Source organism: Urocampus carinirostris, chromosome 6, assembly GCF_059441175.1.
Source record: "Urocampus carinirostris isolate Australia breed hairy pipefish chromosome 6, RoL_Ucar_1.0, whole genome shotgun sequence".
Lineage (NCBI taxonomy): Eukaryota > Metazoa > Chordata > Actinopteri > Syngnathiformes > Syngnathidae > Urocampus > Urocampus carinirostris.
Window position 1 is genome coordinate 40178214 of NC_142354.1, and position 26615 is coordinate 40204828.

Here is a 26615-nt window from a genome sequence, read left to right on the forward strand (position 1 = left end):
AAGAGCATGACAACGTGGACCGCTCACAGTACTTTTTACGGACAGTATAGCCCGGGGGAAAAGTTGGTGAGAAGACACTTTTTTCTGGTTAATATTTACACGAATGAGAGAAAGATTAGAGCAGGTGTCTTCAACCTTTTTCAAGCCGAGAGCTACTTTTTGTTATTAGCACAAAGGGAAGCCAGTTTGATATGCATTTCATAAACAACGACTTATGTTATTACTATGTTGTTACCAGTGTTCCCTCTAAGCTGCGCGCGTGTGCAATTTCGCACTGCTCGCACATTCTCAGTGCACCAAAAAATTTAGCCAGCGCGCAAAATTGAGGGCAGAAAATTACTAATTAAGAAGCGACTTAAGTCAAAGTTACCGTGCATGAAGGTAAAAATACACGGGTTCCCCTGATGTTGTGTCCTAAATGCGGTATTTTGAAGTCGAGTCGAAGTAGAACGAAGTTGAGTAAAGTTAGTTGAGTATGTCGAGAACTGGCTTCTTCGGCTCGGCTCACTAAAAGGAACCGACTCTTTCGGGTCCTAAACGGCTCTTCAGGTTGTTTTTCCTTCTTTAATCCCAACATGACCAAATATTATGTAAAATTATACACAGAATGACTTAAAGGAAGGGGGAATAGAACACAAAATAAAAAAAACACCAATATGAAAAAGTAGTGAAAAGCTGAGAAAGAAAGAAACAAAAGGAAGAGAAAAAAGAAGGAAAAATTAAATTAAAAGCCAGAAAAAAAGAAAAGAAAGAAACAAATGAAAAAAAGTAAATAGAGAACAAAAAGAAAAAAGTAACAGCTAGAAAAAAAATAAACACGATGACATTTTTTTTAATGGAATTATTTTTTTGGGGGGAAAAAAAACAGGGAAAAGAAGAAAAAGTTTGTGTTGCATTCAAATAATTTCCAATTATACCAAGTCAATCTTGTTGCCAACATTGTACTTCCACTCAAAAATGTGATTAAATACAGTTGTGTATCGTGCAACCGACTAAATAAGCCCCTAAAAATGTTAGTATTATGCGACAAAAGATACCAGGAAAAAAAAGAAATGGAAATCTTATGAAAGAATTGTTGTAAAAATTCGTTCAAAAGTGAAAAATAATATTGCATTGCCGGAAACTCAGCAAAATGTAACTTGATGTCAAGTTTTGGACATGTTTGATAATGACTTACTTGCCACACTTGGGATTGCCGTTGCTTACTGTTGCTTCAAGCGTTGCTCACCGACTTTGTGTGAACGCTCAGACCCCTGCAAAATTAGAGGGAACGTTGGATACTGACCAAAGCACAGTCACAACAATGTGATCACCATGACTGGCAGATGAATTCATTTCGGTGATCCTCCCTTCTTAGATAAGAAAAAGGCTTGGTAATGTTTCACCGAGGTTGTATATTTTGTTTCATATCAATAGAGATGATACACCATGCAGACATTTCTTTTATTATTATTTTTTTTTATCACCGCGCACTATGACGGCTGACCAAGCCTCAGGCTGTCCTTGATAGATTATTAACAAAGTGAAATAATCTTTATGGTCTTCAGGAAGGCTCTCGCAGATTGTAAGCCAGTGTAGTGTGAATCAGTGCCTTTGACATGAGCATTTATTTGTTTTCGACATTCTCCTCTCACTGCCACTTTTTGTGAGCCGCTGTTTAAGGATTATTTTTCCGTATAACATCTTCAAAAATCAAGTACAAGGCTATCTGCATACCTTAAAGGCAGTATGGCTGGCACAGGAGGTCCGGTGGCCACCTTCTCCGTGTGGGACTACGTGGTTTTCGTAGGAATGATTTTGGTCGCGGCTGCCATCGGCCTTTTCCAGGCCTTCAGAGGACGCAAGGAGAGCAGCAGCGAGGAGTTCTTTCTGGGCGGGCGGCAGATGACGGCCATTCCAGTGGCCATGTCCCTCACGGCGAGCTTCATGTCCGGCGTTACCGTCATCGGTAGCCCGGCCGAGGCTTACTCTTACGGAACGTCCTTCTGGCTCTTCTGCATCTGTTATGCCATCATGTCATTCGTTACTGCGGAGATCTTTGTTCCACTCTTTTACCGGCTGGGGATCACCAGTGCCTATGAAGTAAGGGGCAAACAAATGAATGTAATTGTAATTTAATATACAGTGGAACCTCGGTTCTCGATCATAATCCGTTCCAGAACCCTGTTCGAAAACAGGTTTGTTCGATCACCGAAATCATTTTTCCCATTAAAAATAATGTAAATCGTTTTAATCCGTTCCAACACCCTGAATGTTTACCTTGAATGTTTAACGTAAACATGAAGCTAACCCAGGCTAATCGTACGTTCGCGCTATTGTAATCTTTCGTACGAAAGATTACGCTAACATGAACGTGTAAAAATAAAAAAATGAGGTCGTTTACAAGTCATTTAGCACCCGGGTCTACACAACAAGTGGTAAGCGGTTCATTGGAAAGGTGGCTGCGTTCCAAAACCCTGAATGTTGGGCTCCGTTCCAACACCCTGAACGTTTACCTTGAATGTTTAACGTAAACATGAAGCTAACCCAGGCTAATCGTACGTTTGCGTTACCGTAATCTTCCGTACGAAAGACTACGCTAACATAAACGTGGAAAAATAAAAAAAAGGATAAAGAAAAGAATTATGCATAGGATTTCTTACCTTTGTGGTGGTCAGCAGAAGCCATGCTGTATTCCCTAGCAAGATCGGACACTCGCACACCTCCTTCATATTTTGCTATTTTTCCTTTCTTAAATAGTTGTACAGACTACTTTTCTTTTTTCACCTGTAGCAACTGACTTTCTTCGGAGGCATAATTAGGGGCTAAAACACTTGGTACACCTACATTAAAAAGCGAAAGCAAAACGATAACAGTTGGTCAGGAAAAGAGCGATCTACACCCGTACGCTGCTCAGCATCGCACCCTTGCGTACGCACTCACGCATTACCGGCGTTCGAACTCCGATTTTTTGAGCAAACAGCGAAGCAAGAATTTCTCGAAATTTTTGGTCGGACTCCGATTTGTTCGAACTGAGAGGCGTTCGAAAACCGAGGTTCCACTGTATTATGAATCGAAAAAATCTTCTGCAATATAAGGCGCACCGAATTACTAGGCGCACCCCCAAAAACTAATCTTTTGTCACATATTTTTTATACATTAAGCGCATCGGACTAAGTTTGTAGATCCAACAGCAAGCGCTAAACCACGCCCACCATAATAACGGTATCCACGTATTACAAGCAGGGTTGGGTAGGGTTACTTTAACTGGATTACTTTCATTTACTTTTGGATTACTCCAATACCAAATATGCTAATAAAAGACAAAAGAAACGAAATATGAATAAAATGACTAAATTTTAAATTTTGTGCAGGCTTGGGGAGTAACGGAATACATGGAACGGCAAAAATGATGTTGGCAAGCTGTTTGGATTTATTTTCATTTTGTTTCTGTCGCATTTTATGTTAGTTTTGCCGGAGATCAAAGAGATCAAAGCCAGCAGAGAAAGCTTACCACATGTTGTGAGTCATAATTATATTCATATTTAGTGTCTTTTATTAGCATATTTGGTATTGGAGTAATCCAAAAGTAATTAAAAGTAATAAAGTTAAAGTAATAAAGTTAAAGTAATAAAGTTAAAGTAACCCTACCCAACCCTGATTACAAGTGGAGCAAAGACTGCGGGCCAAACAACAACAGCAAGCCACTCTTTAGACAGTATTACTGGGGCATGGCCGTATCATTTCTTCCAGGTTATGCAAACTTGTCACAAACGTCAGTACAAAAGTATCTCAATTATTAGTTTTAATCATGGCATCAAGGTGTCCAAAGACGCTCACTTTGTAAGGGTGGATGCAAAATGTTGGCGATCTATAAGGAAGTCAGAAGACTGCATATAAGAAATGATTCAGACTTGTGAGAGAACAGTATATTGAGGATGTAGAATATATATATATATATATATATATATATATATATATATATATATATACAGTGGAACCTCGGTTCTTGACCAAAATCCATTCCAGAACCCTGTTTGAAAAGCGATTTGTTCGAACACCGAAATCATTTTTTCCATTACAAATAATGTAAATCGTTTTAATCCGTTCCAACACCCTGAATGTTTACCTTTGTTTACATTTAAGACACAAATAGCACTTTAGCACTTTTCGGAAGTGGTTCATGACAGTGTCGTTAAAGTCATTGATGACTCTGGTGGCTGCAGCTTCGTCGGGGTGGTTGAGTTCGACGAAATTCTGTAATTCGGCCCATTTGCTACATATTTGTTTAATCTCGGACGTCCCCTAGTGTAGTGGTGGTGCAATTGCACCTGAGAAAATTAAAAGGAGTAAAAAAAAAATGTGATGTGAAACATCTACCCCTAGACGGTACCACTGCACTACAGTTAGCCATAGCTGTATCGCGGAATACTTAACGTGGTTTTGCGACTTCACGTATTTTCATCACCCGTATGCCGCTCAGCATCCCACCCTCGCGTATGCACTCACGCGTCGTACCGGCGTTCGAACTCCGATTTTTGTTCGAACTACGAAGCAAGAATTTCTCGAATTCTTTGTTCGTACTCCGATTTGTTGGAACTGTGAGTCGTTTGAAAACCGAGGTTCCACTATATATATATATATATATATATATATATATATATATATATATATATATATATATATATATATATATATATATATATATATATATATATATATATATATATATATATATATATATATATATATATATATATACCGGAGCCACTTCCCCCTAGTGGGAGGTGGCTAGAGTCAGGAACACGTTCATATTTCTGACTCTTTCTGGGAGATTGACACAGAGGAGGGGATTCCCAGCCCCCTCGCTCAACCCAACTGATGTGTTGGGAGTCATTAGGTGACCAAACCCCCCAATTTCAACCCCTAATGCCGAGTACCAATGTTGTAAGTCTTAGGTATGACTCGGCCGAGGCTTGAACTAGCGACCTCCCAGTCTCAGGGCAGGCGCCCTACCCCCAGGGCCACCGAGCTGGTTTAAATGTACGATAAGTATATGAAATTTATGAAAGGAGTGGTGTAATTTCCATCTCCGGCGAGGAACATAAGGAAATGAAATTACGAGTTTCCCAATTTTGATATACTGGATCTGACAGGAAACGGTACGGGAAGCAGGAAGTAAGAACTCATTTGAGTAGACTTACTCACACAATTTATTGGAGAAAGCATAGTTGTCCAAAATAAACAAACGGACCGGACCAAAAAACAAACTAGGCACTTCTCTGAATTAAACAGAACTTGCAGGAATCTCACAGAGGGTTTACCCAAAGTTTAACAAAGCATAACAAGTATAACAAACGCTCCAGCAACGCACCCTTCAAAGGAACACGTTTAAATACTGTCCACAAGCAATCGGTCAATGCGACTCAGCCGGTGTCCATGGCCAACTGGGCGCCATGGCAACCGCGCCAGAAATGACAGGATCACTCATTGTATATCCCATTTTTCCCATTATTTCAATATACATCTTTTTTACTTTTACTTTCCTTTTTTTTACTTGAATTAAGAAACGCCACCTTCACTTGTACTTGTTTTTGTCATATGCTAATTAAGGCACATTGATATATTCAAAGAAAGTGCAAGTAAAGCGGCCGCAGTCACTTACAAACTTCACGCCGAGTAATGTAGACCGCATTGGTTAGCATGGATATTTATCTAATTACTATGAAAACACATAAAATACAGTTATCCAATCATTTTAAACAAGTTAGACATTATTATTTATACACATAAAAATACTGGGATCCACTGCGTACGCCGACCTCTGACTATGAAGTGACTGACGTCACATCAGACAGTGGAGGGCCAGAAGCTCACTGTACCATATTCTCTCACTGACAACGAACCGACCCAATAGTAGCGTAAATAAAAATACACTTACTGTAGAACAAAGAACTTTGTATCGGTTCCCATCAATGCTCTGCACGTTGAGTTGATCGTGAAGCCGCCAGCATGCCTTTATCCATCTCAAACATTTCTCCAAATTAGTTTTTAGCTGAGGAAAATGTGTACGACACATATTAAAGCAATACATTCATATGTGCCGCTGACCAAAATCGCAATATATTGTATGCATTGGGAATCAGACCAGAGGAGTGGCAGTGAGAGACATAATCACCACACCACCAGTTTAATACGAAATGGCATTAGAGCCTTTCCCATTACCACCCGGTATCTATGGAACCAGGAACACAGATTTGCATAGTGTATTCTGATTAAACAGTCTCTCCACTTCTTCATCTGTGCATTGATAAACTCTTGGTTTAATATGGTGCCTACGTAAAAGAGCTTGTGTGGTATTTTATTGACAGACTTTTTGTTTTCCCCATTCTCTAACATTCGTTGGTGAGGTAGTGGAGAGACTGTGTCACCTGAATCTGAATGCACTATGCAAATTATTGTCCCTAGCAGCGTAAAAATTGTGTGATAATGAGATGAGGTCTATTGCCTTGTCATGGGACATTTGTCCCACTACTCATAAATTGTCAGCACTCTCACCTTCACTACTTGGTTCGATTTCCGTTGCATAAATGTTTTGAAAATTACGTCATCAATGTTTACTGGTATGATCAATCATTGCACAATTATTGCTCGAATACGGTACCATAAAACCTTGTATGGTTGGAGCTCTTCGGGTTTTCTTTTGATTTAAATTTGAGCTATTTGTGTGCCTACGTAAAAGAGCTTGTGTAGTATTCTATTGACAGAATTTCTGTTTTCCCCATTCTCTAACATTTGTTGGTGAAGAAGTGGAGATACTGTTTAACCTGAATCTAAATGCACTATGCAAATCCTTGTCCCTAGAGGCGTAAAAATCCTGTGATAATGAGATGAGGTCTACTGCCTTGTCATGTGACATTTGCAGGGTTGGGTAGGCTTACTTTAACTTGATTACTTTCAAATAAGCTAAATATGAATGACATGACTAAATTTTGTGCAGGCTTGGGGAGTAACGGAATACATGGAATGGCAAAAATGATGTTGGCAAGCTGTTTCGATTTATTTTCATTTTGTTTCTGTCGCATTTTATGTTCGTTTTGCCGGAGATCAAAGCCAGGAGAGAAAGCTTACCACGTGTTGTGAGTCATCATTTTATTCATATTTAGTTTCTTTTGTCTTTTATTAGTATATTTGGTATTGGAGTAATCCAAAAGTAATTGAAAGTAATCAAGTTTAAGTAACCCTACCCAACCCTGGTTGATAATGATAACAACAGCAATACCATAATAGTCATAATAGCCGTTACAAAAATAACAAGCTTAACTATTAGCTTGTCCCATCCATAGATAAGGCTTCTGCTCACCTACATTATTTGGATACTAGTAATACTATTAATCGTAACAATAATAGTCACATAAATGTTCTATTAATTGAATCAAAAGAAAGAGCTATGGGGAGGGCTTGTAGAACAGGTTGTTAATATCCATTGATGACTTCTCTCCTTATTTTGAGTGTCTGGTTGGTTGGTTGGATCTCTGAACCACACAGATAGTAGGGGCACCATTTCCTGTAGTGTGGCATGGGCAAGTACAGCCTGGTGGTGTCCATCCCTCTCCAAGCCAATGTTCCCTCTAAGCTGCGCACGTGTGCAATCACGCACTGCCCGCACATTCTCAGCGCACAAGAAAATCTAGCCAGCGCACAAAAATCAGGGCTCAAAATTGCTAATTAAGAAGCCAATGAAGTCAAAGTTACAGTGCATGGAGGTAAAAATACACGGGTTCCCTTGACGCTGTTTTCTAAATGCGATATTTTGAAGTCAAGGTCGAAGTACAACGAAGTTGAGTATAGATGGTAGGGCGCCCGCTTTGAGACTGGGAGGTCGCTGGTTCGCGCCTTGGCCGAGTCATACCTAAGACTTATAACGTTGGTAAAATGGCGGCGCCCTCTGTTGGCTGCGGCTGCATCGGCTCGATACAACGGGTCAGGTGTATCGACATTTCGTTCTGTGTACATTGTTACAAAGAATGACAATACAAAGGAAATTATTATTACCAGCTCAGTAGCCTAGATGGAAAGGCGCCCGCTTTGAGACTGGGAGGTCGCTGGTTCGCGCCTCGGCCGAGTCATACCTAAGACTTATAACATTGGTAAAATGGCGGCGCCCTCTGTTGGCTGCGGCTGCATCGGCTCGCTACAACAGGTCAGGTGTATCGACATTTCGTTCTGTGTACATTGTTACAAAGAATGACAATACAAAGGAAATTATTATTATTATTATTATAAAGTCAGTAGAGTTTTTCGAGAACCGGCTTCTTTGGCTCGGCTCACTAAAGAGTACTGGCTCTTTCGGGTCCCAAACAGCTCTTTAGGTTGTTTTTGCTTCTTTCATCTGGTTACCTGTGTTGCTGCTTCTTTGTGCCCTGTCAAAGTGTGTGTTTGTTCTTAAAAACTTTGAAACCTTTTCTGTGTACCGTCTTTCTTTGTAAATATCTCAAGTTTCAACATTGGCACATGTGCGGCTTATAGTCAGGTGCAGGTTACACATGTACAAATTACTTTTCCTTTAAAATGTTTTGGGGGCGGCTTATTGTCAATTGCGGCTTATAGTCCGGAGAGTACGGCAATTAAGAACAACATTTGGGATTTTAACTTGATTTCCTTTCAATTCCAGTACCTGGAGATGCGTTTTAACAGGCTCATTCGCATACTTGGGACTTTGATGTACACCATGCAGACGGTTAGTCACTCCACACATCATGACAAACACCACCTGTCTTTGTTTTCCACGTGTGTTGTATGGAAAATGAAACATTTTGAAACATGCCTCCATGAATAGGAATGGCAAGCTTGCGATTCCCCCCCCAATACAATCAACTAATGGTGTCCTCTGGTTACAGATCCTGTACACCGGTTTAGTCATTTATGCTCCAGCTCTCGCTCTGAATCAAAGTAAGTCACCAAAGAATACATTTCCATATATCTCTAATGAGTAACATTTAATGTAAATCGTTTTCTTTAAAAAAAGGGAACCTATGAACAGTGTTGCCTCTAAGCTGCGCGCGTGCGCAATTGCGCACTGCTCGCAAATTCTCAGCGCACAAGAAAATCTAGCCAGCGCACAAAAATCAGGGCTCGAAATTACTAATTAAGAAGCGACTTAAGTCAAAGTTACAGTGCATGAAGGTAAAAATACACGGGTTCCCCTGACGTTGTGTCCTAAATGCGGTATTTTGAAGTCAATGTCGAACGAAGTTGAAAAGTAAAGTCAGTAGAGTTTGTCGAGAACCGGCTTCTTCGGCTCGGCTCACTAAAAGGAACCGTTTAGGACCTCTTTCGGGTCCTAAACGGCTCTTCAGGTTGTTTTTGCTTCTTTCATCCCAACATGACCAAATATTATGTAAAATTATGCACAAAATGACCTAAAGGAATGGGGGAATAGAACAAAAAAGAAAAAAATACCAACATGAAAAAGTAGTGAAAAGCTGAGAAAAAAAATAAACAAAAGGAAGAGAAAAAAAAGAAGGAAACATTAAGACAAAAGCCAGAGAAAAGAAAAGAAAGAAATGTAGGAAATAAGTAAATAGAGAACAAAAAAAAGTAACAGCTCGGAAAAAATAAACACAATGCGATTGTTTTTAAAGGAATTTAAAAAAAAGTAGAAAAAAACACGGAAAAAAGAAGAAAAAGTTTGTGTTGCATTCAAATAATTTCCAATTATATCAAGTGAATCTTGTTGCCAACATTGTACTTCCACTAAAAAATGTGACTAAGTATAGTTCTGTATCTTACAACCGACTCAATAAGCCCCCAAAAATGTTAATATTATGCGACAAAATATGTCAGGAAATAAAAATAAATGGATAACTTGTGGAAGAATTGTAAGAACAAACGACGTTTGTAGGCCGTACAACCTTTGCAATAGTACATAAGTCAATTCATTCAAAAGAGAAAAATAATTTTGCATTGCCGGAAACTCAGCAAAATGTAACTTGATGACAAGTTTTGGACATGTTTGATAATGAATTATCTTGCCACACTTGGGATTATGGTTGCTCACTGTTGTTTCAAGCGCTGCTCACCGACTTTGTGTGAACGCTCAGACCCGTAAGGAAAATTACAGGGAACATTGCCTATGAACATAGTTTACAATCTCCACTTGGGATAGAAATAACCCAGATAGTGTGAATTTGATATGAGGGGCTTTAAAATTATGGGACATGTTTTTCCGTGATAGGAGAGGTAATTTGGTTTTGATCCTAAAGGGTTCCCATTTTTTTTGGTTGTGTTTCCCCCCAAAAAGCACTCAAACTTAACCTAAATAGCGGATTTGTCCCCTTTTCACCTAAACTAAGTTATTTATGTTGAAGCTGCTTTTATCTTGTATGAAAGTAGAAAAATATCAAGAACCTTGTTGGCGAAGGACGGTAATGATTGGTAAAGCAACTTGAATAATAACTGTAACAAAACAAACAAAGGTGTGCTGAATAAATATTGTCTTATTGACCTAATGACATAAGACAACCTGTCCTGCATTTCTGTAAATATTAGTTTGTTAATATTTTTTTAGCTCAAAAGCAGAGGAGGGTCTATTGCAAATAGGGTTGTGTATCTCATCATAAAGGATGATTCTGTTTCAGAAGGTAGATAGATAGATAGATAGATAGATAGATAGATAGATAGATAGATAGATAGATAGATAGATAGATAGATAGATAGATAGATAGATAGATAGATAGATAGATAGATAGATAGATAGATAGATAGATAGATAGATAGATAGATAGATAGATAGATAGATAGATAGATAGATAGATAGATAGATAGATAGATAGATAGATAGATACTTTATTCATCCCCGCAGGGAAATTCACATTTCCAGCAGCATCCCTGAGCTGAGAACAATACAATAATAAAGCAAAAAGAATACAGTATACAACTACCCAATGTGACGTGCTAATGTGACGTGCTAATACCAACTGTAGTGTGTTATATAGAGTATCTAGACCGTAGCTACACAGAATACACATTGCAATAAAATACGGTAATATGCAATGTAGGGGGTGTGGTTTATTGTGGGCCTTTACTCCGCCGGGTGGAGTTAAAGAGCCTCATGGCATGAGGAAGAAAAGATCTCTTCAGTCTGCCCGTGGTACAAGACAGTGACAGCAGTCTGTCGTTGAAGCTGCTCTTCTGTCTGGAGATAATGCTGTGTAGTGGATGTGATGAATTGTCCATGATTGACCGCAGCTTTTCCAGTGCCCGTCTCTCAGCTTACTGTTGTCAGGCTGTCCAGCTCTGTGCCCACAACAGAGCTCGCTTTCCTCGCCAGTTTATTGAGACGAGAGGCATGCTTCTTCATGACGCTGCCTCCCCAACACGCTGCCGCATAGAAGAGGGTGCTTGCCACAACTGTCTCATAGAATATTTTCAGGAGCTTTTTGCAGATGTTGAAGGAGGCCAGCCTTCCGAGGAAGTAAAGTCGGCTTTGACCTTTCCTTGTCGGGTAGGGTCCAAAACTCAAACAATTCAAAGATGGATTAAGTGTAGCGATTGAATTTTGCTCACGGGATTCCAATGGATTTGTTTGGTGTGATTATTTTTTTTTTATTTTTGTTGTTAAGTTACATCAATTTGAAATAACATTCAGTACTCTAATTTGCATCAAAAGCTCAGAGCCCACAGAGGTGGAAATATTTGATAGATAGATAGATAGATAGATACTTTATTCATCCCCGTAGGGCAATTCACACTTCCAGCAGTCTACCCCGTTGTTTACTAACAGATTAACATGATGCCCTAGGGGTGCTTGTTGCGGAGTGGATGATGTCACACGCTAGTCCAAAAGTTCGACATCCCTGCGGCAGATGGAAATCTTTTCTTGTGTCCGGGGATACACCAGCTCATGTTAGCGAGTCCACCTCCTCTCCGATTACCCCAGGCTTTCGTGTCTCTGTATAGCGGCGCTGAAGCCGGATTGCTCCGGGTAGCTCCGGGTGGCTACACGTTAGCGCCCGGAATGCTAAACGTGAGCCACGTTCCCGTAAAACACAGCAACTGCGCTCCCTGTGCGCTTCGATGTTTTCCACCAGCACTGGTTGGTCTTATTTGGTAGTGAGTTCGCATTTACCATGATTACGGATGGTACCGAAGACTTATAACGCCGCTAGCCGCTTAGCTAGCTCCGGCTCTTCTTCCATGATAGGCCCCTTCATCACGCCGGCACGAGAATTCTTCAGGGCAAGGAGTTCATTCCTTGAATAAACGCATTTTTGTGTGCTAAAACCCATGTCCATCGGAAAGATGTAATCCATAGTGTAGTTGTCAAAACGGGAAGAAAAAAACCGAAGATAGAAGCAGACAATAAAACAAAAAAATCACAAAAAGTGAGAGATAACAGGAAAGGCAGCCGCTCAATGGCGGCGCCGCTTTGATCTTTTGATCTTCTGATATTGGTGGCGAAAGTTACAACTGCACACTAGTATTCCCTCAAGGTGTGCAACTTTGTAAATAACATTAAAAAAAACTTTAGGAATAAAGAAAAAGGGACGCAGAAAAAAGGGATTACAAAGTGTGTTCACCTTGCCTCTTAAAGGAACTGCTTTTACGAATACATTACTTAAAAGAACAATCATACCCATCATCATTAAAGGAATTGCAATCATAGTAATTATTCTTTGATGGCGAAATTTATCACTTGTGCCTTTTTTATGATTTAGTCACCGGAATGGATCTGTGGGGAGTGCTGATAGCGACGGGGGCTGTTTGCATCTTCTACTGCACTTTGGTTGGTAAAGCACCTTGACGTGTTTCTATGTTAACTGAGACGTTTTGACTTCCAACTTCAATAAATTCAAACCTGGTTTTATTTGCTTGTTTCAACTTGATGGACTCCCTCACACGCGTTGATGTCGTCTGCAGGGCGGCCTAAAAGCTGTGATTTGGACCGACGTGCTTCAGATGGTCATCATGCTGGCCGGTTTTGTGGCTGTAATAGCCAGAGGGGCCGTGCTTCAGGGAGGGCTGGACAAGATTTGGGAAGATGCCAGGCAAGGGGGAAGACTTGAAACCTTTGAGTAAGGACGGGCGAGTAGGTCATTATCAAAACCATGTGCCATCTCTTTGAGAGTAGAAAAATACAAGGGGTCCTTTTTCTACTCGATCTCTTCTTAGACTTCTTAGACTTTTAAATTATGTACAGTAATCCCTCGGTTATCGCGGTTAATGGGGACCTAAAGCACCCGCGAAAAGTCAAAGTCCGTGAAGTAGCGACGCCCCTTCAAAAATGCTTAAAAAAAATATATATATATATATTGTTATTATTTTTTAATTATTTTATTTTATTATTATTATTTTTTAGACCCGGTAAATGGGGACCAAAACCACCAGCAAAAAGTGAAAATCTGCGATAGTAGCGACGCCCTTTCAAAAATGCTTAAAAAAAAAAAAACGGTATATATATATATATATGTATATATATATATATATATATATATATATATATATATATATATATATATATATATATATATATATATATTTTTTTTTTTTTTTTTTTTTTTTTTTTAATTATTTTATTTTATTATCAAATCCCTCGGTTATCGCGGTTAATGGGGACCTAAAGCACCTGCGAAAAGTGAAAATCCGCGAAGTAGCGACGCCCCCTTCAAAAATGCTTATAAAAAAAAAACATATGTATATATATATATATATATATATATATATATATATATATATATATATATATATATATATGAAGCCCAACAAGCACAACAAGAATAAACAGGTATCAAATAGGCATGAACAGGTTTTCAACAAGGGTAAACAATGATCTGGCCAAGGGCAGTTCCAAAAGGCGCAGGTCAGCCAGTGTCAAGGGGCGGGACCAGCTGGGCGCCATGACAACCATGCAGGACATGACAGATGCACATTGTGAAGTAAAGAAAACCGTGAATCGTAAACTGCGTGATATAAAGCAATGGATGACAGTAACCCCAAAATCTTTACGTTAATTAGTTTAATGTTTGAAAAAAAAAAAAATCATTATTGTAATTTGAAAATTAGAACTCTTGAGGTAAAGGTCAGATATTGGTGAAAAAGGTTAGAAGGGGCGCGGCGGTGTTCACTGTGATTTAAAATGAAAAATTAGACTTGGAGACAATTTTTAGATCAATATACAGTAATCCCTCGGTTATCGAGGTTAATGGGGACCAAAACCACCCGCAAAAAGTGAAAATCCGCGAAGTAGCGACGCCCCTTCAAAATGCTAATTTTTTATTTTATTTTATTTAATTATTATTATTTTTTAGACCCGGTTAATGGGGACCAAAACAACCCGTGAAAAGTGAAAATCCACGGAGTAGCGAAGCCCCTTCAAAAAAATACAAATAAAATAATAATAATAATATATATATTTTTTTTTTATGGGAACAAGTCTTACTTATTTTGAAGTCAAGGTCAAAGTAGAATGAAGTTGAGTAAAGTCAGTAGAGTTTTTCGAGAACCGGCTTTTTCGGCTCGGCTCACTATAAGGAACCGGCTCTTTCGGGTCCTAAACGGCTCTTCAGGTTGTTTTTGCTTCTTTCATCCTTATATGAAAAAATAGAAACTAAACTAAAGTTCATTGGGCCTTTGGGAACAAGTCTTACCTTATTTCGATTTAATTTTGTATTTCTGTTTGAAAAGGATCGAGTAAACCGAGGAAACCCTGTAAACTACAATCATTTCCCACTTAACTGTCTTTAATTTTGAACCTCGCCTAGCTTTGACCCCAACCCCCTCAAGCGCCATACATTCTGGAGCATCACTATAGGTGGAACTGTGACATGGATGTCGGTCTACTCGATAAACCAATCCCAGGTGCAGCGTTACATCTCGTGCAAAACACTGCGCCATGCCAAAATGTAAGCTTGCCGCTATGTTTTTCTTTTTAAATATGCTTGAGCAGTTAGCATTTTTCAAAGATTTCTCTCTTGTCCCAGGTCTTTATATTTCAACATGCTGGGCTTGTGGTTGACCCTCAGTCTCGCTATGATGTCTGGCCTCACCATGTTCTCAATTTACAAGAACTGTGACCCGTTCACCAACAATGATGTCGGTTCCACTGACCAGGTAGCTATATATTTGCATTTTGACGATCACGAAGTCGGCTACGAATTCAGTGACAATGTCTTTGCAAAAAAAAAAACAGTTGCTTCCCTACCTGGTTATGGACATTTTGGCCGCCTATCCTGGAATCCCTGGTTTGTTTGTGGCTGCTGCGTACAGCGGTACACTCAGGTGAGACTGTCAAAATGAAAAGCATTGATTTAGTTTATGGGTGTTTGAAGTTTTTACTGCAAAAGTCAATTCCAGAAAAAAACAAAGGAAGCAATAGCATCCATCTATTATTATAGCTAAACATGTTAAGCGATGTAGCACGTCGGCGCAGTGGTTAGAGCATGTGCGGCACAGTTCATGTCTTGGGAACCTCCTGCGTGGGTTCAAATCCAGCTCCAGACTTCCTGTGCGGAGTTTGTATGTTCTCCCCGTGCTTGCGTGGGTTTCCTCCGGGCACTCCGGTTTCCTCCCACATTCCAAAAACATGCATTTCAGGTGAATTGGCCGGTCCAAATTGTCCCTAGGTGTGAATGAGCGAGTGAGTTGTCTGTCCCCGTGTGCCCTGCGATTGGCTGGCAACCAGTTCAGGGTGTCCCCTGCCCACTGCCTGATGATTGCTGGGATGGGCTCCAGCATCCCCGCGACCCTACTGAGGATAAGCGGTGTGGTTAATGAGATGAGAGATGTTAAGCGATAATTCGGTGTTTTGTTCTTAAGTACTCTATAAAAGTCCACATAAAATATTGTTGTTAGGTTAAAACTTGGCTGGCACATAAGAACTGTAATTGAGAAAGTCACATTAACATAGTTTACATTCCTCTTAGTCATATTCTCAATCTGACTAGGCGTAGTTCGCATAAGAACTGCTATGAAACCAAGCCTTTTTTGAACGCGATTGCATGGCTTTTGAATTAGAAGACAACTTGGTTGGTAAAGGCTGTGAAGTAAATGCAGTGTTCATTTTACCTGTGAAAAGTGATGGGTCCCGGGGACTCGCATGCTCAAAAATCTATGGGTCCCAACAGAGATCTATGGGTCCCCAAAATTTAGTGTTATCGAGGTTGAAATTGTAAATCGGTGACAAATATATAATAAAAACTATACATTCATTCAGTTTTAATCATCAAATTATTAATTCATTTTCTGCATCAAATTATTGTTGGTAATATACCGATTAAAGGGATAACCACAAACCTGTCTTTTTTTTCCTTTTTTCCTTTTATACTTCCTTTTTTTCTTAAATTCTTTATACAACATCATAATTCGTAATATAATGCATCAAAGCAAGTGGGCCGTTTGAGAGCCGGCGCTCTTGAATGAGTTGAGCCGAAAAATCCGGTTCTCTAAAAAGAGACGGACTTTTCACCACACAACTCGAGATCGAACTGGAGATCGGCGTGCAGACGAAAACTCGAACCGCGAGACCAAAACAACATCTGCCGGACGAAAAGTTTGGAGTGCGGTAAATCTTTGTTTAAAAAAAATGTAATCGGGTATTAATCAGGGTTGGGTAGGGTTACTTTAACTGGATTACTTTCAATTACTTTTGGATTACTCCCACAAAAAAAACTAAATATGAATAAAATGACTAAATTTTGTGCAAGCTTGGGGAGTAACGGGATACAACAGACAGCTAGCAACGTCTATCGAATGCAGATGCTCCTCGGCGGATTTTTTCTTGTATTTGTAGGAATTATTGCTTGTTTTAGAGTGTGTAAATATTTTACACGGTTGGATTTATTACACTCACAGATGTAAGAGGACCATGGTTGTGTATTAATATTGAATGTGATGGCTGCAAGACAACTTTGGTGAGCTACCCTGGCTTTCTATTTTCCCAGTATCCTGTTTCAGACTGATCTTGATTTCTGTGATGAGTCTATTTTTAAATTCAATTCACTTCAAAGTGTTTATTGTCATACGCACAGTAAAGAACAACGTTTCCCTGAACAATAAAATTCTTACTTTGCTGCCGACACAGTTGTCAGAAAAAAAAAATAGAAATTAAAAAATGATTGGCATTTCTTGAATCCCAGGAGTTTAACTTTCCTAATGATGTGTGGAATGACGCATTTGAGTGACGAAATTGCTTCTTTGCGAGCCGTCGGAATGTTAAGGGGTTAATAAGGTTGACTGAACAACTGACTTTTTTGTTGACGTTCCCACTGTAGCGCCTTATAGTCTGATGTGCCTTATGTATGGAAAATATAGGACAACAAAATATTTTTGGGGGGTCCGCCTTATAACTCGGTGCACCTTATAGTCGTGAAAATACGGTATTTACTGTAAGCAAAAGGAAATCTGTTTTGCAGGTGTGTCTGATGTTCAGGTAAAGTAGCCAATGTGTTAATACTTCCTTGCACTTCCTGATAGGAAATGTAAAAGGTTCATTGGCCTGATTAAAACAATGTCGTATTTAACTCAAACTTGCTACATGGTTTCTGTTTTCCAGCACAGTGTCTTCTAGCATCAATGCGCTTGTAGCCGTCACAGTGGAAGACTTCCTTCGTCCAGCATGCAAAAACCTCTCAGCAAAGCAGACTACCTGGATTAGCATGGGCCTGAGTGAGTGCGCCTAAAACCCTCCTTTGCATATTTGTATCACAATGAATACTTGAGATTTAAAGGGTTTAAGCTTTCCTATTGAAAGCTCTTGTGAATGTCAAACGTCTTTTGAGAAAAGCCCTGATGACTGATTCAAATATTCCATTGTTTTGTGACCTTATGAACTTAAAACATGTAGCAGGTTAAAAAAAATGCAATGTATTGTTTACCTAATCCAAATTACATAACAGTTGTTTTTAACTTTCAAATCTCCGAAGACAGACAGATAAGTTCCCATACCAGACATTTTTTTGAAATACATTCAAATCTGATACACTGATTGTGCTGCACAACAGACATTGGTACACGCAGAGTGGGATCAGTTTACGGTCAGAGATTCTATGCATAGAGAAGGGGTCGGCAACCTATGGCACGCGTGCCACTGAGGGGTTTACCAGTGGCACGTGATAAAGTTAAAACTTATATAAACTCTATGTTGGCAGAATTACTCAAATAAAAACAAGCATTAAGGTAAATACATTTCCCAAGCGGAAGAGCACTGTCCGGTGGCCCACTCCGGCCAAGTGCCCCAGCAGCACTGCCCGCCCCCGTGTGTCCAGTTAACTTTATTCACACAGGAAACAGAAAAATACACCGGAAATGCGACTTCAAAATAAAAGAGTACAAGACTGATAAACGTACAAAAGATGCAATTAGACTGATTATTGAAACGTTACTTCATGTGTGTGTGTGTGTGAAAGATTGTTTTTATATTTAGGAATATAAAAACAAGTTATATTCACACAGTGAATTCTGAGAAATGTTACAACCAAAACGACCAACCTATCACACGCGAGCGCGTGGCCAAATAATAATTTTTTTTTTTTTTTAAAGCGCATTAACCTGAAATTTAGACATCTTCAGTTGCGTGCCATGTTATATAAAGGATTTACGTTAGGCTTTACATGGGTTTTTCAGTATGAGTTTGCCCAGCGTCTCGCAGAGAGAAAGAGAGAGACCCAGCCGACGAAACACACGCGCAAGATAAATGAACGAATCATGACGGCTCCTCGAGCGAAAAGATCGCGCTCTCTCCAGCCAGCGTGAACAGATGAGTGGGGCTTTGTGCAAAAAATGACCGTGCTGGTTTGTGCATTATGCCCCGAGAGCGTTGTACCTCGCGCATTACGAGACGAAACATGAACATGAATTCAAGGCGGGGACATTAAAACGCGCTGTGTCCAGGTAGCAAACAAACATAGACCCTAAAAACCTTTGTCGCAGCTAAAAACACCACCACTGAAGCTATCTAACAAATTGCTCACTGAATAACAAAGCACGGAAAACCATTTAATGATGGCATTGCAGCTGTTATTTCAAGTTTTGATATTTCCTGCAATAAGATATCATTGATGAATGGTATAGTAGCTGACCATATTACTTGTTTTTAGATTGTAGTTTATAGTTGATGAAGAATGGTTGATTCTGGTTAATTCTTGTGGTCAGAATGGCTACAGGGCTTTTCACATGTTGTTCACATTCATATTTTAGTTAATTAATGAACACGAATAGTGGAAAATAAATAGGTCAGTTATACCAGTGTGCCGCTGGAATTTTATCTTCCCAAATATCTATTCAGTATTTTTGCACTCTTCAGACGAGGAACTGTAATAGTCATCCATATCAGTAGGCGACTGTAGATTTTTAGATACTTTTTACGTACTAATAATCTGCTCGAGGTAGAACAGTACATTTAATAACTTAATTTGTTCAACAAAGCGGTTTAGGATTGTACTGTAAAAAATAAAAACATAAAGCACATCATTCATTTTTATATTAAGTATTACAGTGGAACCTTGGTTCTCGACCATAATCCGTTCCAGAACCCTGTTCGAAAACCGATTTGGTCGATCACGGAAAATCGTTTTTCCCATTAAAAGTAATGTAAAATCCTTTTAATCCGTTCCAACACCCTAAATGTTTACCATCACCGTAAACATGAAGCTAACCCAGGCTAATCGTACGTTCGCGTTAGCGTAATCTTCCGTACGAAAGATTACGCTAACATGAACGTGTAAAAATAAAAAAAATCAGGTCGTTTACACGTCATTTAGCACCCGGGTCTCCACAACAAGTGGTAAGCGGTTAAAGGATAAAGAAAATAATTATGAATAGGATTTCTTACCTTTGTGGTGCTCAGCAGAAGCCATGCTGTATGTATAGCAAGATCGGAAAGTCGCACACCTTCTTCATATTTTGCTATTATTTCTTTCTTAAATGCAATAGTTGTACGCACTACTCTTCTTTTTTCACCTGTAGCAACTTTGCTGCTTGCACCGAACTTCTTCCGATGCATAATTAGGGGTTAAAACACTCCATTCGCCGATATTCAAAACGAAAGCAAAAAGAAGTGCGCGCTGACGTGACAACAGTTCTTCACGAGGGGTGGGGGCAATCTACACCCGTATGCCGCTCAGCATCGCCCCTAGCGTACCGGCGTTCGAACTCCGATTTTTTGAACGAAAAGCGAAGCAAGAATTTCTCAAAATTTTTGGTCGAGAACCGATTTGTTCGAACTGAGAGGCGTTAGAAAACCGAGGTTCCACTGTATTTTCTTCTTTTTATATACTAATTATCTGCTTATGAGGTAGTACAGTAAAATATTTGACATAACTTCATTTTCAAACATTTTCGAAGGACGGTGTGCCACAGAACTTTTTTATAAATAAAAGTTTACCTTGGTTCAAAAAGGGTTGAAAAACACTGAGTTATACGATTAAAATGTCTATCTATGTTGTATATTGGGACTGGTGTAAAATGACAATTCTATTGGATATTAAAAAAATGTTGTGCAAGTCATTCATCTTGATTTACAAGGAAATTTGAAAGAAGCACGCCGCACCGAAAAGGTTGCTGACCCCTGCATTCGAGTATAAATGGTTCTCTGCTGCCTAATTTATGAGCCACCATTTAAGGGTGGAAGAAATATTTCGCCCAGAGTAAGCAACTCTCGGTGGTATAATGACAGCGCACATCACCACTCTCTTTTTGGAATTCAACGTAGTATCGTTCTTGAGCGAGCATGCACAGGAAGACAAAGAGATGCATCTTACAAAACCGTTTTGCGTAACCAAAATATGTAAGCTTCTGTGTTACATATTAGAGGGAAAGTTAAGTTGAAAGTGTTGACCCTTAAAAAATGCAGACCTAATACTTCCTTGAGTTAACAATTAATTGAGAAAGTCACGTTGACGTAATTGTTTTAACTTAAATGACTCCGGTTTCCTCCCACATTCCAAAAACATGCATTTCAGGTGAATTGGCCGGCCCAAATTGTCCCTAGGTGTGAATGAGCGAGTGAGTTGTCTGTCCCCGTGTGCCCTGCGATTGGCTGGCAACCAGTTCAGGGTGTCCCCTGCCCGATGATTGCTGGGATGGGCTCCAGCACCCCCGTGACCCTACTGAGGATAAGCGGTGCAGCTAATGAGATGAGATTCGATTCGAAAAAGTGGAGAATGCAGGTTTTGGTAGCCACATTTAACAAGTCATGACTGGGAACAACTGTTAAAAAATAGCACCTCCTTCAGGTAATTCAAATTAAACTTTTGAATTCCTTCCCTCGATTTCACAATTCAGCAGATTTTCAGATTTTAAATATTTAAAATGAGGAATAAATCGAATACATTTGATTCATTACCCAACTTTTTTTTTTTTAAGACAAAGGAAATGAAAATGTGTTGTAGGATAGAAACTCTTGAAGCACACCAACTACTTAATCCAGGCCATTGAGTGGTTACTTTAAATATTGTCTTCAGAGATAAAGATAAGCAATCAAAATAAACATTTTAAGGAGAACATACTGGAGTAAGATTTAAAATTTAGTAGCATGTTATTCTGAAATTCTATTCTGCTGTTATAAAACTGTGGGACTGATTTACAGAATAAATATTCTCTGGAGGGAGCTTCACAGTTGCCTTAAACCTCTAGTAATACCACAAATAGATGTTTTGACAAAATTGCCTTTGAGTGGTCAATCTAACAAGTAGACAAGTTTCACTTTTCTACTTGTCTTAGATTAAGACAAATAAAAGCGATATCCACAGACCTTTGCGCAAGACATATAGGTTTGCGATTAGGGAATGCTGTCACTGTTTTAGCTGTGGGCTTGTGCAACACTTTGTGAGTCTTTAGAGATTAAGAGCAATACAAATAAATGTCACTTGACATGTGAGTTGACACAATGCCATATAAAGAAAGAGCTAAACGTGGCATTTAACCTGTACAGAAAGTAAGAGCAGATCATATTTTATTACACCTGAAACTTTTGGGAAAATTGTATCTCTTGCACTGTTACCTTTTTAGGTGTGTTCTATGGTGCGTTGTGCATTGGAATGGCTGGAGTTGCTTCGCAGTTGGGAAGTGTTCTGCAGGTAAATCTGACAGGACCGCTACTTTATCATTTTAATTTTATTCTAGAGAATGATATTCTTTCTCTACAGGCCGCTCTCTCCATATTTGGCATGCTGAGTGGCCCACTTTTAGGGCTGTATATATTAGGCATGCTATTTCGCACAGCCAACTCAATTGTGAGTAGCACAAAAACACCCACCTGGGATGACCAACCAAAAACAGTTTTCAGTGTCTGCTTGTTGATTTTACAGGGAGGCTTCACAGGAATGCTTCTGAGCCTAGTGTTGACACTGTGGGTGGGGATCGGAGGGCAAATCTATCCACCGACGACAGACAACACCAACCCTCTGCCTGTCACCACTGCGGGTTGCAACAACACAATCCAATACAACACCACCACAGCCACACCCTGGACAACTCCAGTGACAAACTCTCAAGACCCAGAGTGAGTCAAATGAAATGAATGACATCCATAGCATAAAAGTACAAATAAGTTAAAAGTGGTGTCTATAACTTCAAATTGTGCTACTTGCTGACGCCATCTTCTGACTGAAATCATCATTGCAGCCTCTGTCAAGCTCCATTTTTTGCACGCACAAGTATATGACTTTCTTAAACGCCTCAAATAACTTTTTTTCCACAAATTTTGGGATTTGGGTTGGCATTTGAACTGTATTTAAAACAGCCCTTTTCTTTCACCATTTTGATTCCTGGATAAAACAACCACGAGCATGCGCGTGAAATAACTCATCTCCCCCGTCTCTTTTCTTCAAGCGTAATGCAGGAAAAGTAAGATAAAAGCAAAAAGGCGTGGTGGAAAAAATAAAAATAAAGGCTCTTTAACCCAATTGGGCCTTGTTAACACATACTTAATAGGAAAAAAAAAATCTACTTTCAACTTTTAAGGAAACCTCAAACTACACACCCACCCTTAACTTCCTAAAGAAATATCGTGTCTTTCGGACAGCACCTGACAGTGTTTTCCAACTTCCAACCTTTTGTGATTGGTCTATAAATATTTTGAAAAAAATCCCATGGCACAATGCATGACAAAACATCACACATAATGGTGCTTTGAGATATGAGTTTTTTTTTTAAATTTTGTGACCATGCTCATAACTAACTACACATGAATTGCAAATCATTTGTTCTTGGCAAAATGCTGAAAACTCGTTTGAGGCTGAACACCCCCAAATCCAGTTTTGGTAATCGGCAACTAGTTCAGTGTCAAGCTAAACACAAATTATGTTCAGACTCTCACCTGTAAAAAGAGCCAAAACTACTGTATATGCAGTATACAGCACATTCATTTAGAACGCGCCCTTGTGTAATTGTAGTAAAACATTTTGTATCTGTCGGAGTTATTTGTGCAAGCAATAAAACAGGGTTCCTACAGGCAAGTTAAATTCAAGACTTTTAAATACTTTTTTTTAATGCCTTTTGAAATAAAATTTAAGACCAAATCGACAAAAACAACACACACAAAAAAAACACGTGAATTAAAGGCAATTTCAAACAAATGTTTATTTATATTTTTAAATCACATTTTGGACCAGTATAAAACCTATTACATTAAAAAACATAGCACGCTCGAAACTTTTAGACCGGGAAAACAAAAAAACAAAAAGATGTTTACCTGTACTTAATGGATTTCAGTCGAAATTGAAAGATAACTACTAATTCCAAACAACTTTCCTGCTACATTCATAAAGCATGTTTATCATGAAGCATGAAATATGACCTTTTGGTCCAGCGTAAAACATTTTTTTGAAAAACATAACGCTGCTTTATTCATGGCATTTTGAGTGCAGCATCATCAAAAACTACTGTTAAAAAAAATATTAGGTGTTGCTGTTGTTGCGGGTTATTGCTGTTATTTCATTCTATTATTGCAATTAATTGATTTATTTGCATACATTCTGTTTATTGTTCATAGTTGTGAGTTTTTGGCTAAATATATTTGTATGTGTATATAATAATACAGTAAATTCTCGTATCACAACCATTTTTATGACTCTTTAATGTTCTAAGGTGGGGTAATAAAAACAAAGAACTTAAAATATATATGTGTGTAGATAGGTCTGATGGCACTGAACATTTGAGGGTTGGAAGTAAAGAAATATTCATAAAAAGCTGAGTATTCACACTTCAAGTTCACGTCCCAATTATGTACAATAGCATACATATGTGAGGTTCCTGGGGAAACTGTTATTTAAAAAAATAAAAATGACATGTATTGGAAAAGAAATCACCACTTTTTGACTAATAGCTGGCTCTAATTGTGCCATATAAAATATTCACCTAGAAATTTGTGGTATATCTATATAAGGTTCAGTTAGTTTATATTATAGTCACTTTTAGGATATGTACTGTCCTATGGGGCTGGGGGAGGAATAAATAAATGAAAAACTACAATATGTATGGATAGGTCTGAGGTCACTGAATATTTTGATGGGTTGGAAATAAAAAAATAATAATAAATGGCTGAGTTATTACACTTCAAGTTCACAACCCAATAATGTCCACTGGCACACGTCGTGGAACCAAAAAATGCATGCCACGAGTGTTAAGATGGCAATTACAAACACAATCACATATTTACTACTGGGCCGAAACAAAACATTTATTACGAATTTCTAGACAACAGTGCTAGGAAAACCGTACTGTGGAAAACAGTTCCAGACTGCAACACAGATGTGTCTTTTGTTGTTGTTGTCATTGGTGGTTGCTGTGGTAGTGGACCAAATTGCCTCTGCTTGTTATCGTTTCTCAAAGGATTAAAGAAAACTTTTAATGACCTGACATTGACGCCGATGTTATGGAAAGAAGTGCTGTGTTTTTGATGTTATAACTTCAATCGCTTTTCAATTTGGATGTATAAATTAAGGATGTGGGTGAAAAAGTTGTAATATTGTGAGTAGGTTGTCGATATTCAATTAAGTACTGCCAAACTTCCCGGTTTGCTTATTTTATGTATTATATGAATATTGTTGGCAAAAACATGGAAACACTTTTCTCAAAGGGCGTTATAAATGTTTCTGGACGTCACAGAGATGTTTGTATTTAGTGTGCATGCGTTAGGAAAAAAACAGTTGGCTGTTTTGTTTTCCCCGGTGAAAAAAAAAATAGATAAATAAAGCCGAATCGTATTTTAAGCCAGTGTTTAAAATTTAGCAAAAAAAGAAGTGACTTGGAGAGTGGAATTTACAGCACTAAAGTTGAAAAACAAGTAAAAAACAAAAAATAATTTTGTTTGTTATAGCAAAGTGTTGGTGAACATACAGTATAATCTATCAATCTGGTTAATGTCCTGTAAATATTATATATTGGATACATGACTTCTTGTGTGTTTGTATGTGCATTTAATAGAGTGAGGCCCCCAATTGCTGAGTTTTGGTACTCTCTGTCCTACCTCTACATCTCCTTCCTTGGAACATTGACAACCATCGTGATTGGCCTCTTAGTGAGCATGTTCACAGGTGAGGACAACCAGTCAACTTCCATCATGGCGAACACATTAAATGAAACAAGGCAAGAAAATAACACGGTCCGTTTTTCTCGTGTCTTTTTTAGGTGGCTGCAAACAAGCCAAACTCAACCCACAACTGTTTGTAAGGAAAGGCGACTTCATGTGTTACAGCAGTCGAAGTACAACCCAGGTAGAACTCTGCTTTGTGATCATAAAACTTTGGGTGCGGGGTGAGTTTGTAACATTTCGAGTCTAAATTTTAACTCTCCCTCTCTTTTAATAGCAGGATAATGAGAAAACAAGCAAGGATGTGTCGGATGTCTACATATCAGCCAACAAATCACAATTTGTTCACTCTGACACCACAGATGACTATTTGGTTCAAGAGACCAAGCTTTAATAATGCCCTGGTGTATTATATTTCTGATATGTATTTAACAAAAACACTGCATCTTAAATTTGTTTTATGTACTGTACATTTAAACCATATGCTATAGTTTCATACTACAATGGCACTGAACAATGTTTTTATGCGTTAAAAAAAAAAAAGCAAAATAACTTGAAAATGGCGGAAATGTGTGTTGCCAATGGTAATGTGCAGGTGGATTTTTTTTTTTTAAATGAAGATCATACGAAAATAACACTGGAAAATTCAGTATGTTTTCCATGAAAACCATAGTGAAATATTATTATTAAAATTAAAAAAATAAGAAACATTTAAATGTGTGTGACGTCACTGTGAAGTGCAGCTGTATTATCTTATGTATTAGTCTTCGGTGGTGTCCACTGTTAAACCATTTGCAGATACAAAATTATGTTAATTTCTAATGTTGACAATTAATTTGTAATAATATATTTAATGCTAACAGTCATCAGGGAAATTACATAAATATGGGACGCAATTACATCCTTAAAGAAAATGGTTTTATGGCATCAAATTAGATGTTTGTCACAATCAAAAAAAATTGTTTGGGAGTGTACATCCTTGTAACCCTTTGAAAAAAAAAACTGGTTGACTTTTCACTCTCAGCAACTTGGGGGTTTAGAAAAAAACACTAAATTAAAAAGTGAAACCCTGTTCAATTATTTGACAAATTTTTTATTAGTATGGTAT

The 26615-nt window shown here is 38.6% G+C and overlaps 1 protein-coding gene across 2 annotated transcripts; it reads left to right on the forward strand.

Moving 5' to 3' along the window:
- Nucleotides 1-26584, forward strand: slc5a8l (solute carrier family 5 member 8, like). 2 transcript variants are annotated; one of them, XM_088339004.1, is made up of 15 exons: nucleotides 1-66; nucleotides 8654-8719; nucleotides 8880-8931; nucleotides 12699-12766; nucleotides 12901-13055; nucleotides 14742-14882; nucleotides 14961-15090; nucleotides 15170-15258; nucleotides 17531-17643; nucleotides 21985-22052; nucleotides 22122-22208; nucleotides 22284-22477; nucleotides 25402-25511; nucleotides 25606-25691; nucleotides 25785-26584. In XM_088339004.1, exons 1-15 carry the CDS (start codon nucleotides 7-9, stop codon nucleotides 25899-25901), a joined length of 1536 nt encoding a protein of 511 aa, XP_088195130.1. In that variant the 5' UTR covers nucleotides 1-6; the 3' UTR covers nucleotides 25902-26584. The 2 variants fall into 2 exon arrangements, with proteins under 2 accessions (XP_088195130.1, XP_088195129.1); XM_088339003.1 differs by lacking the exon at nucleotides 1-66 and adding an exon at nucleotides 1729-2082.
- Nucleotides 26585-26615: the final 31 nt, after the last annotated feature.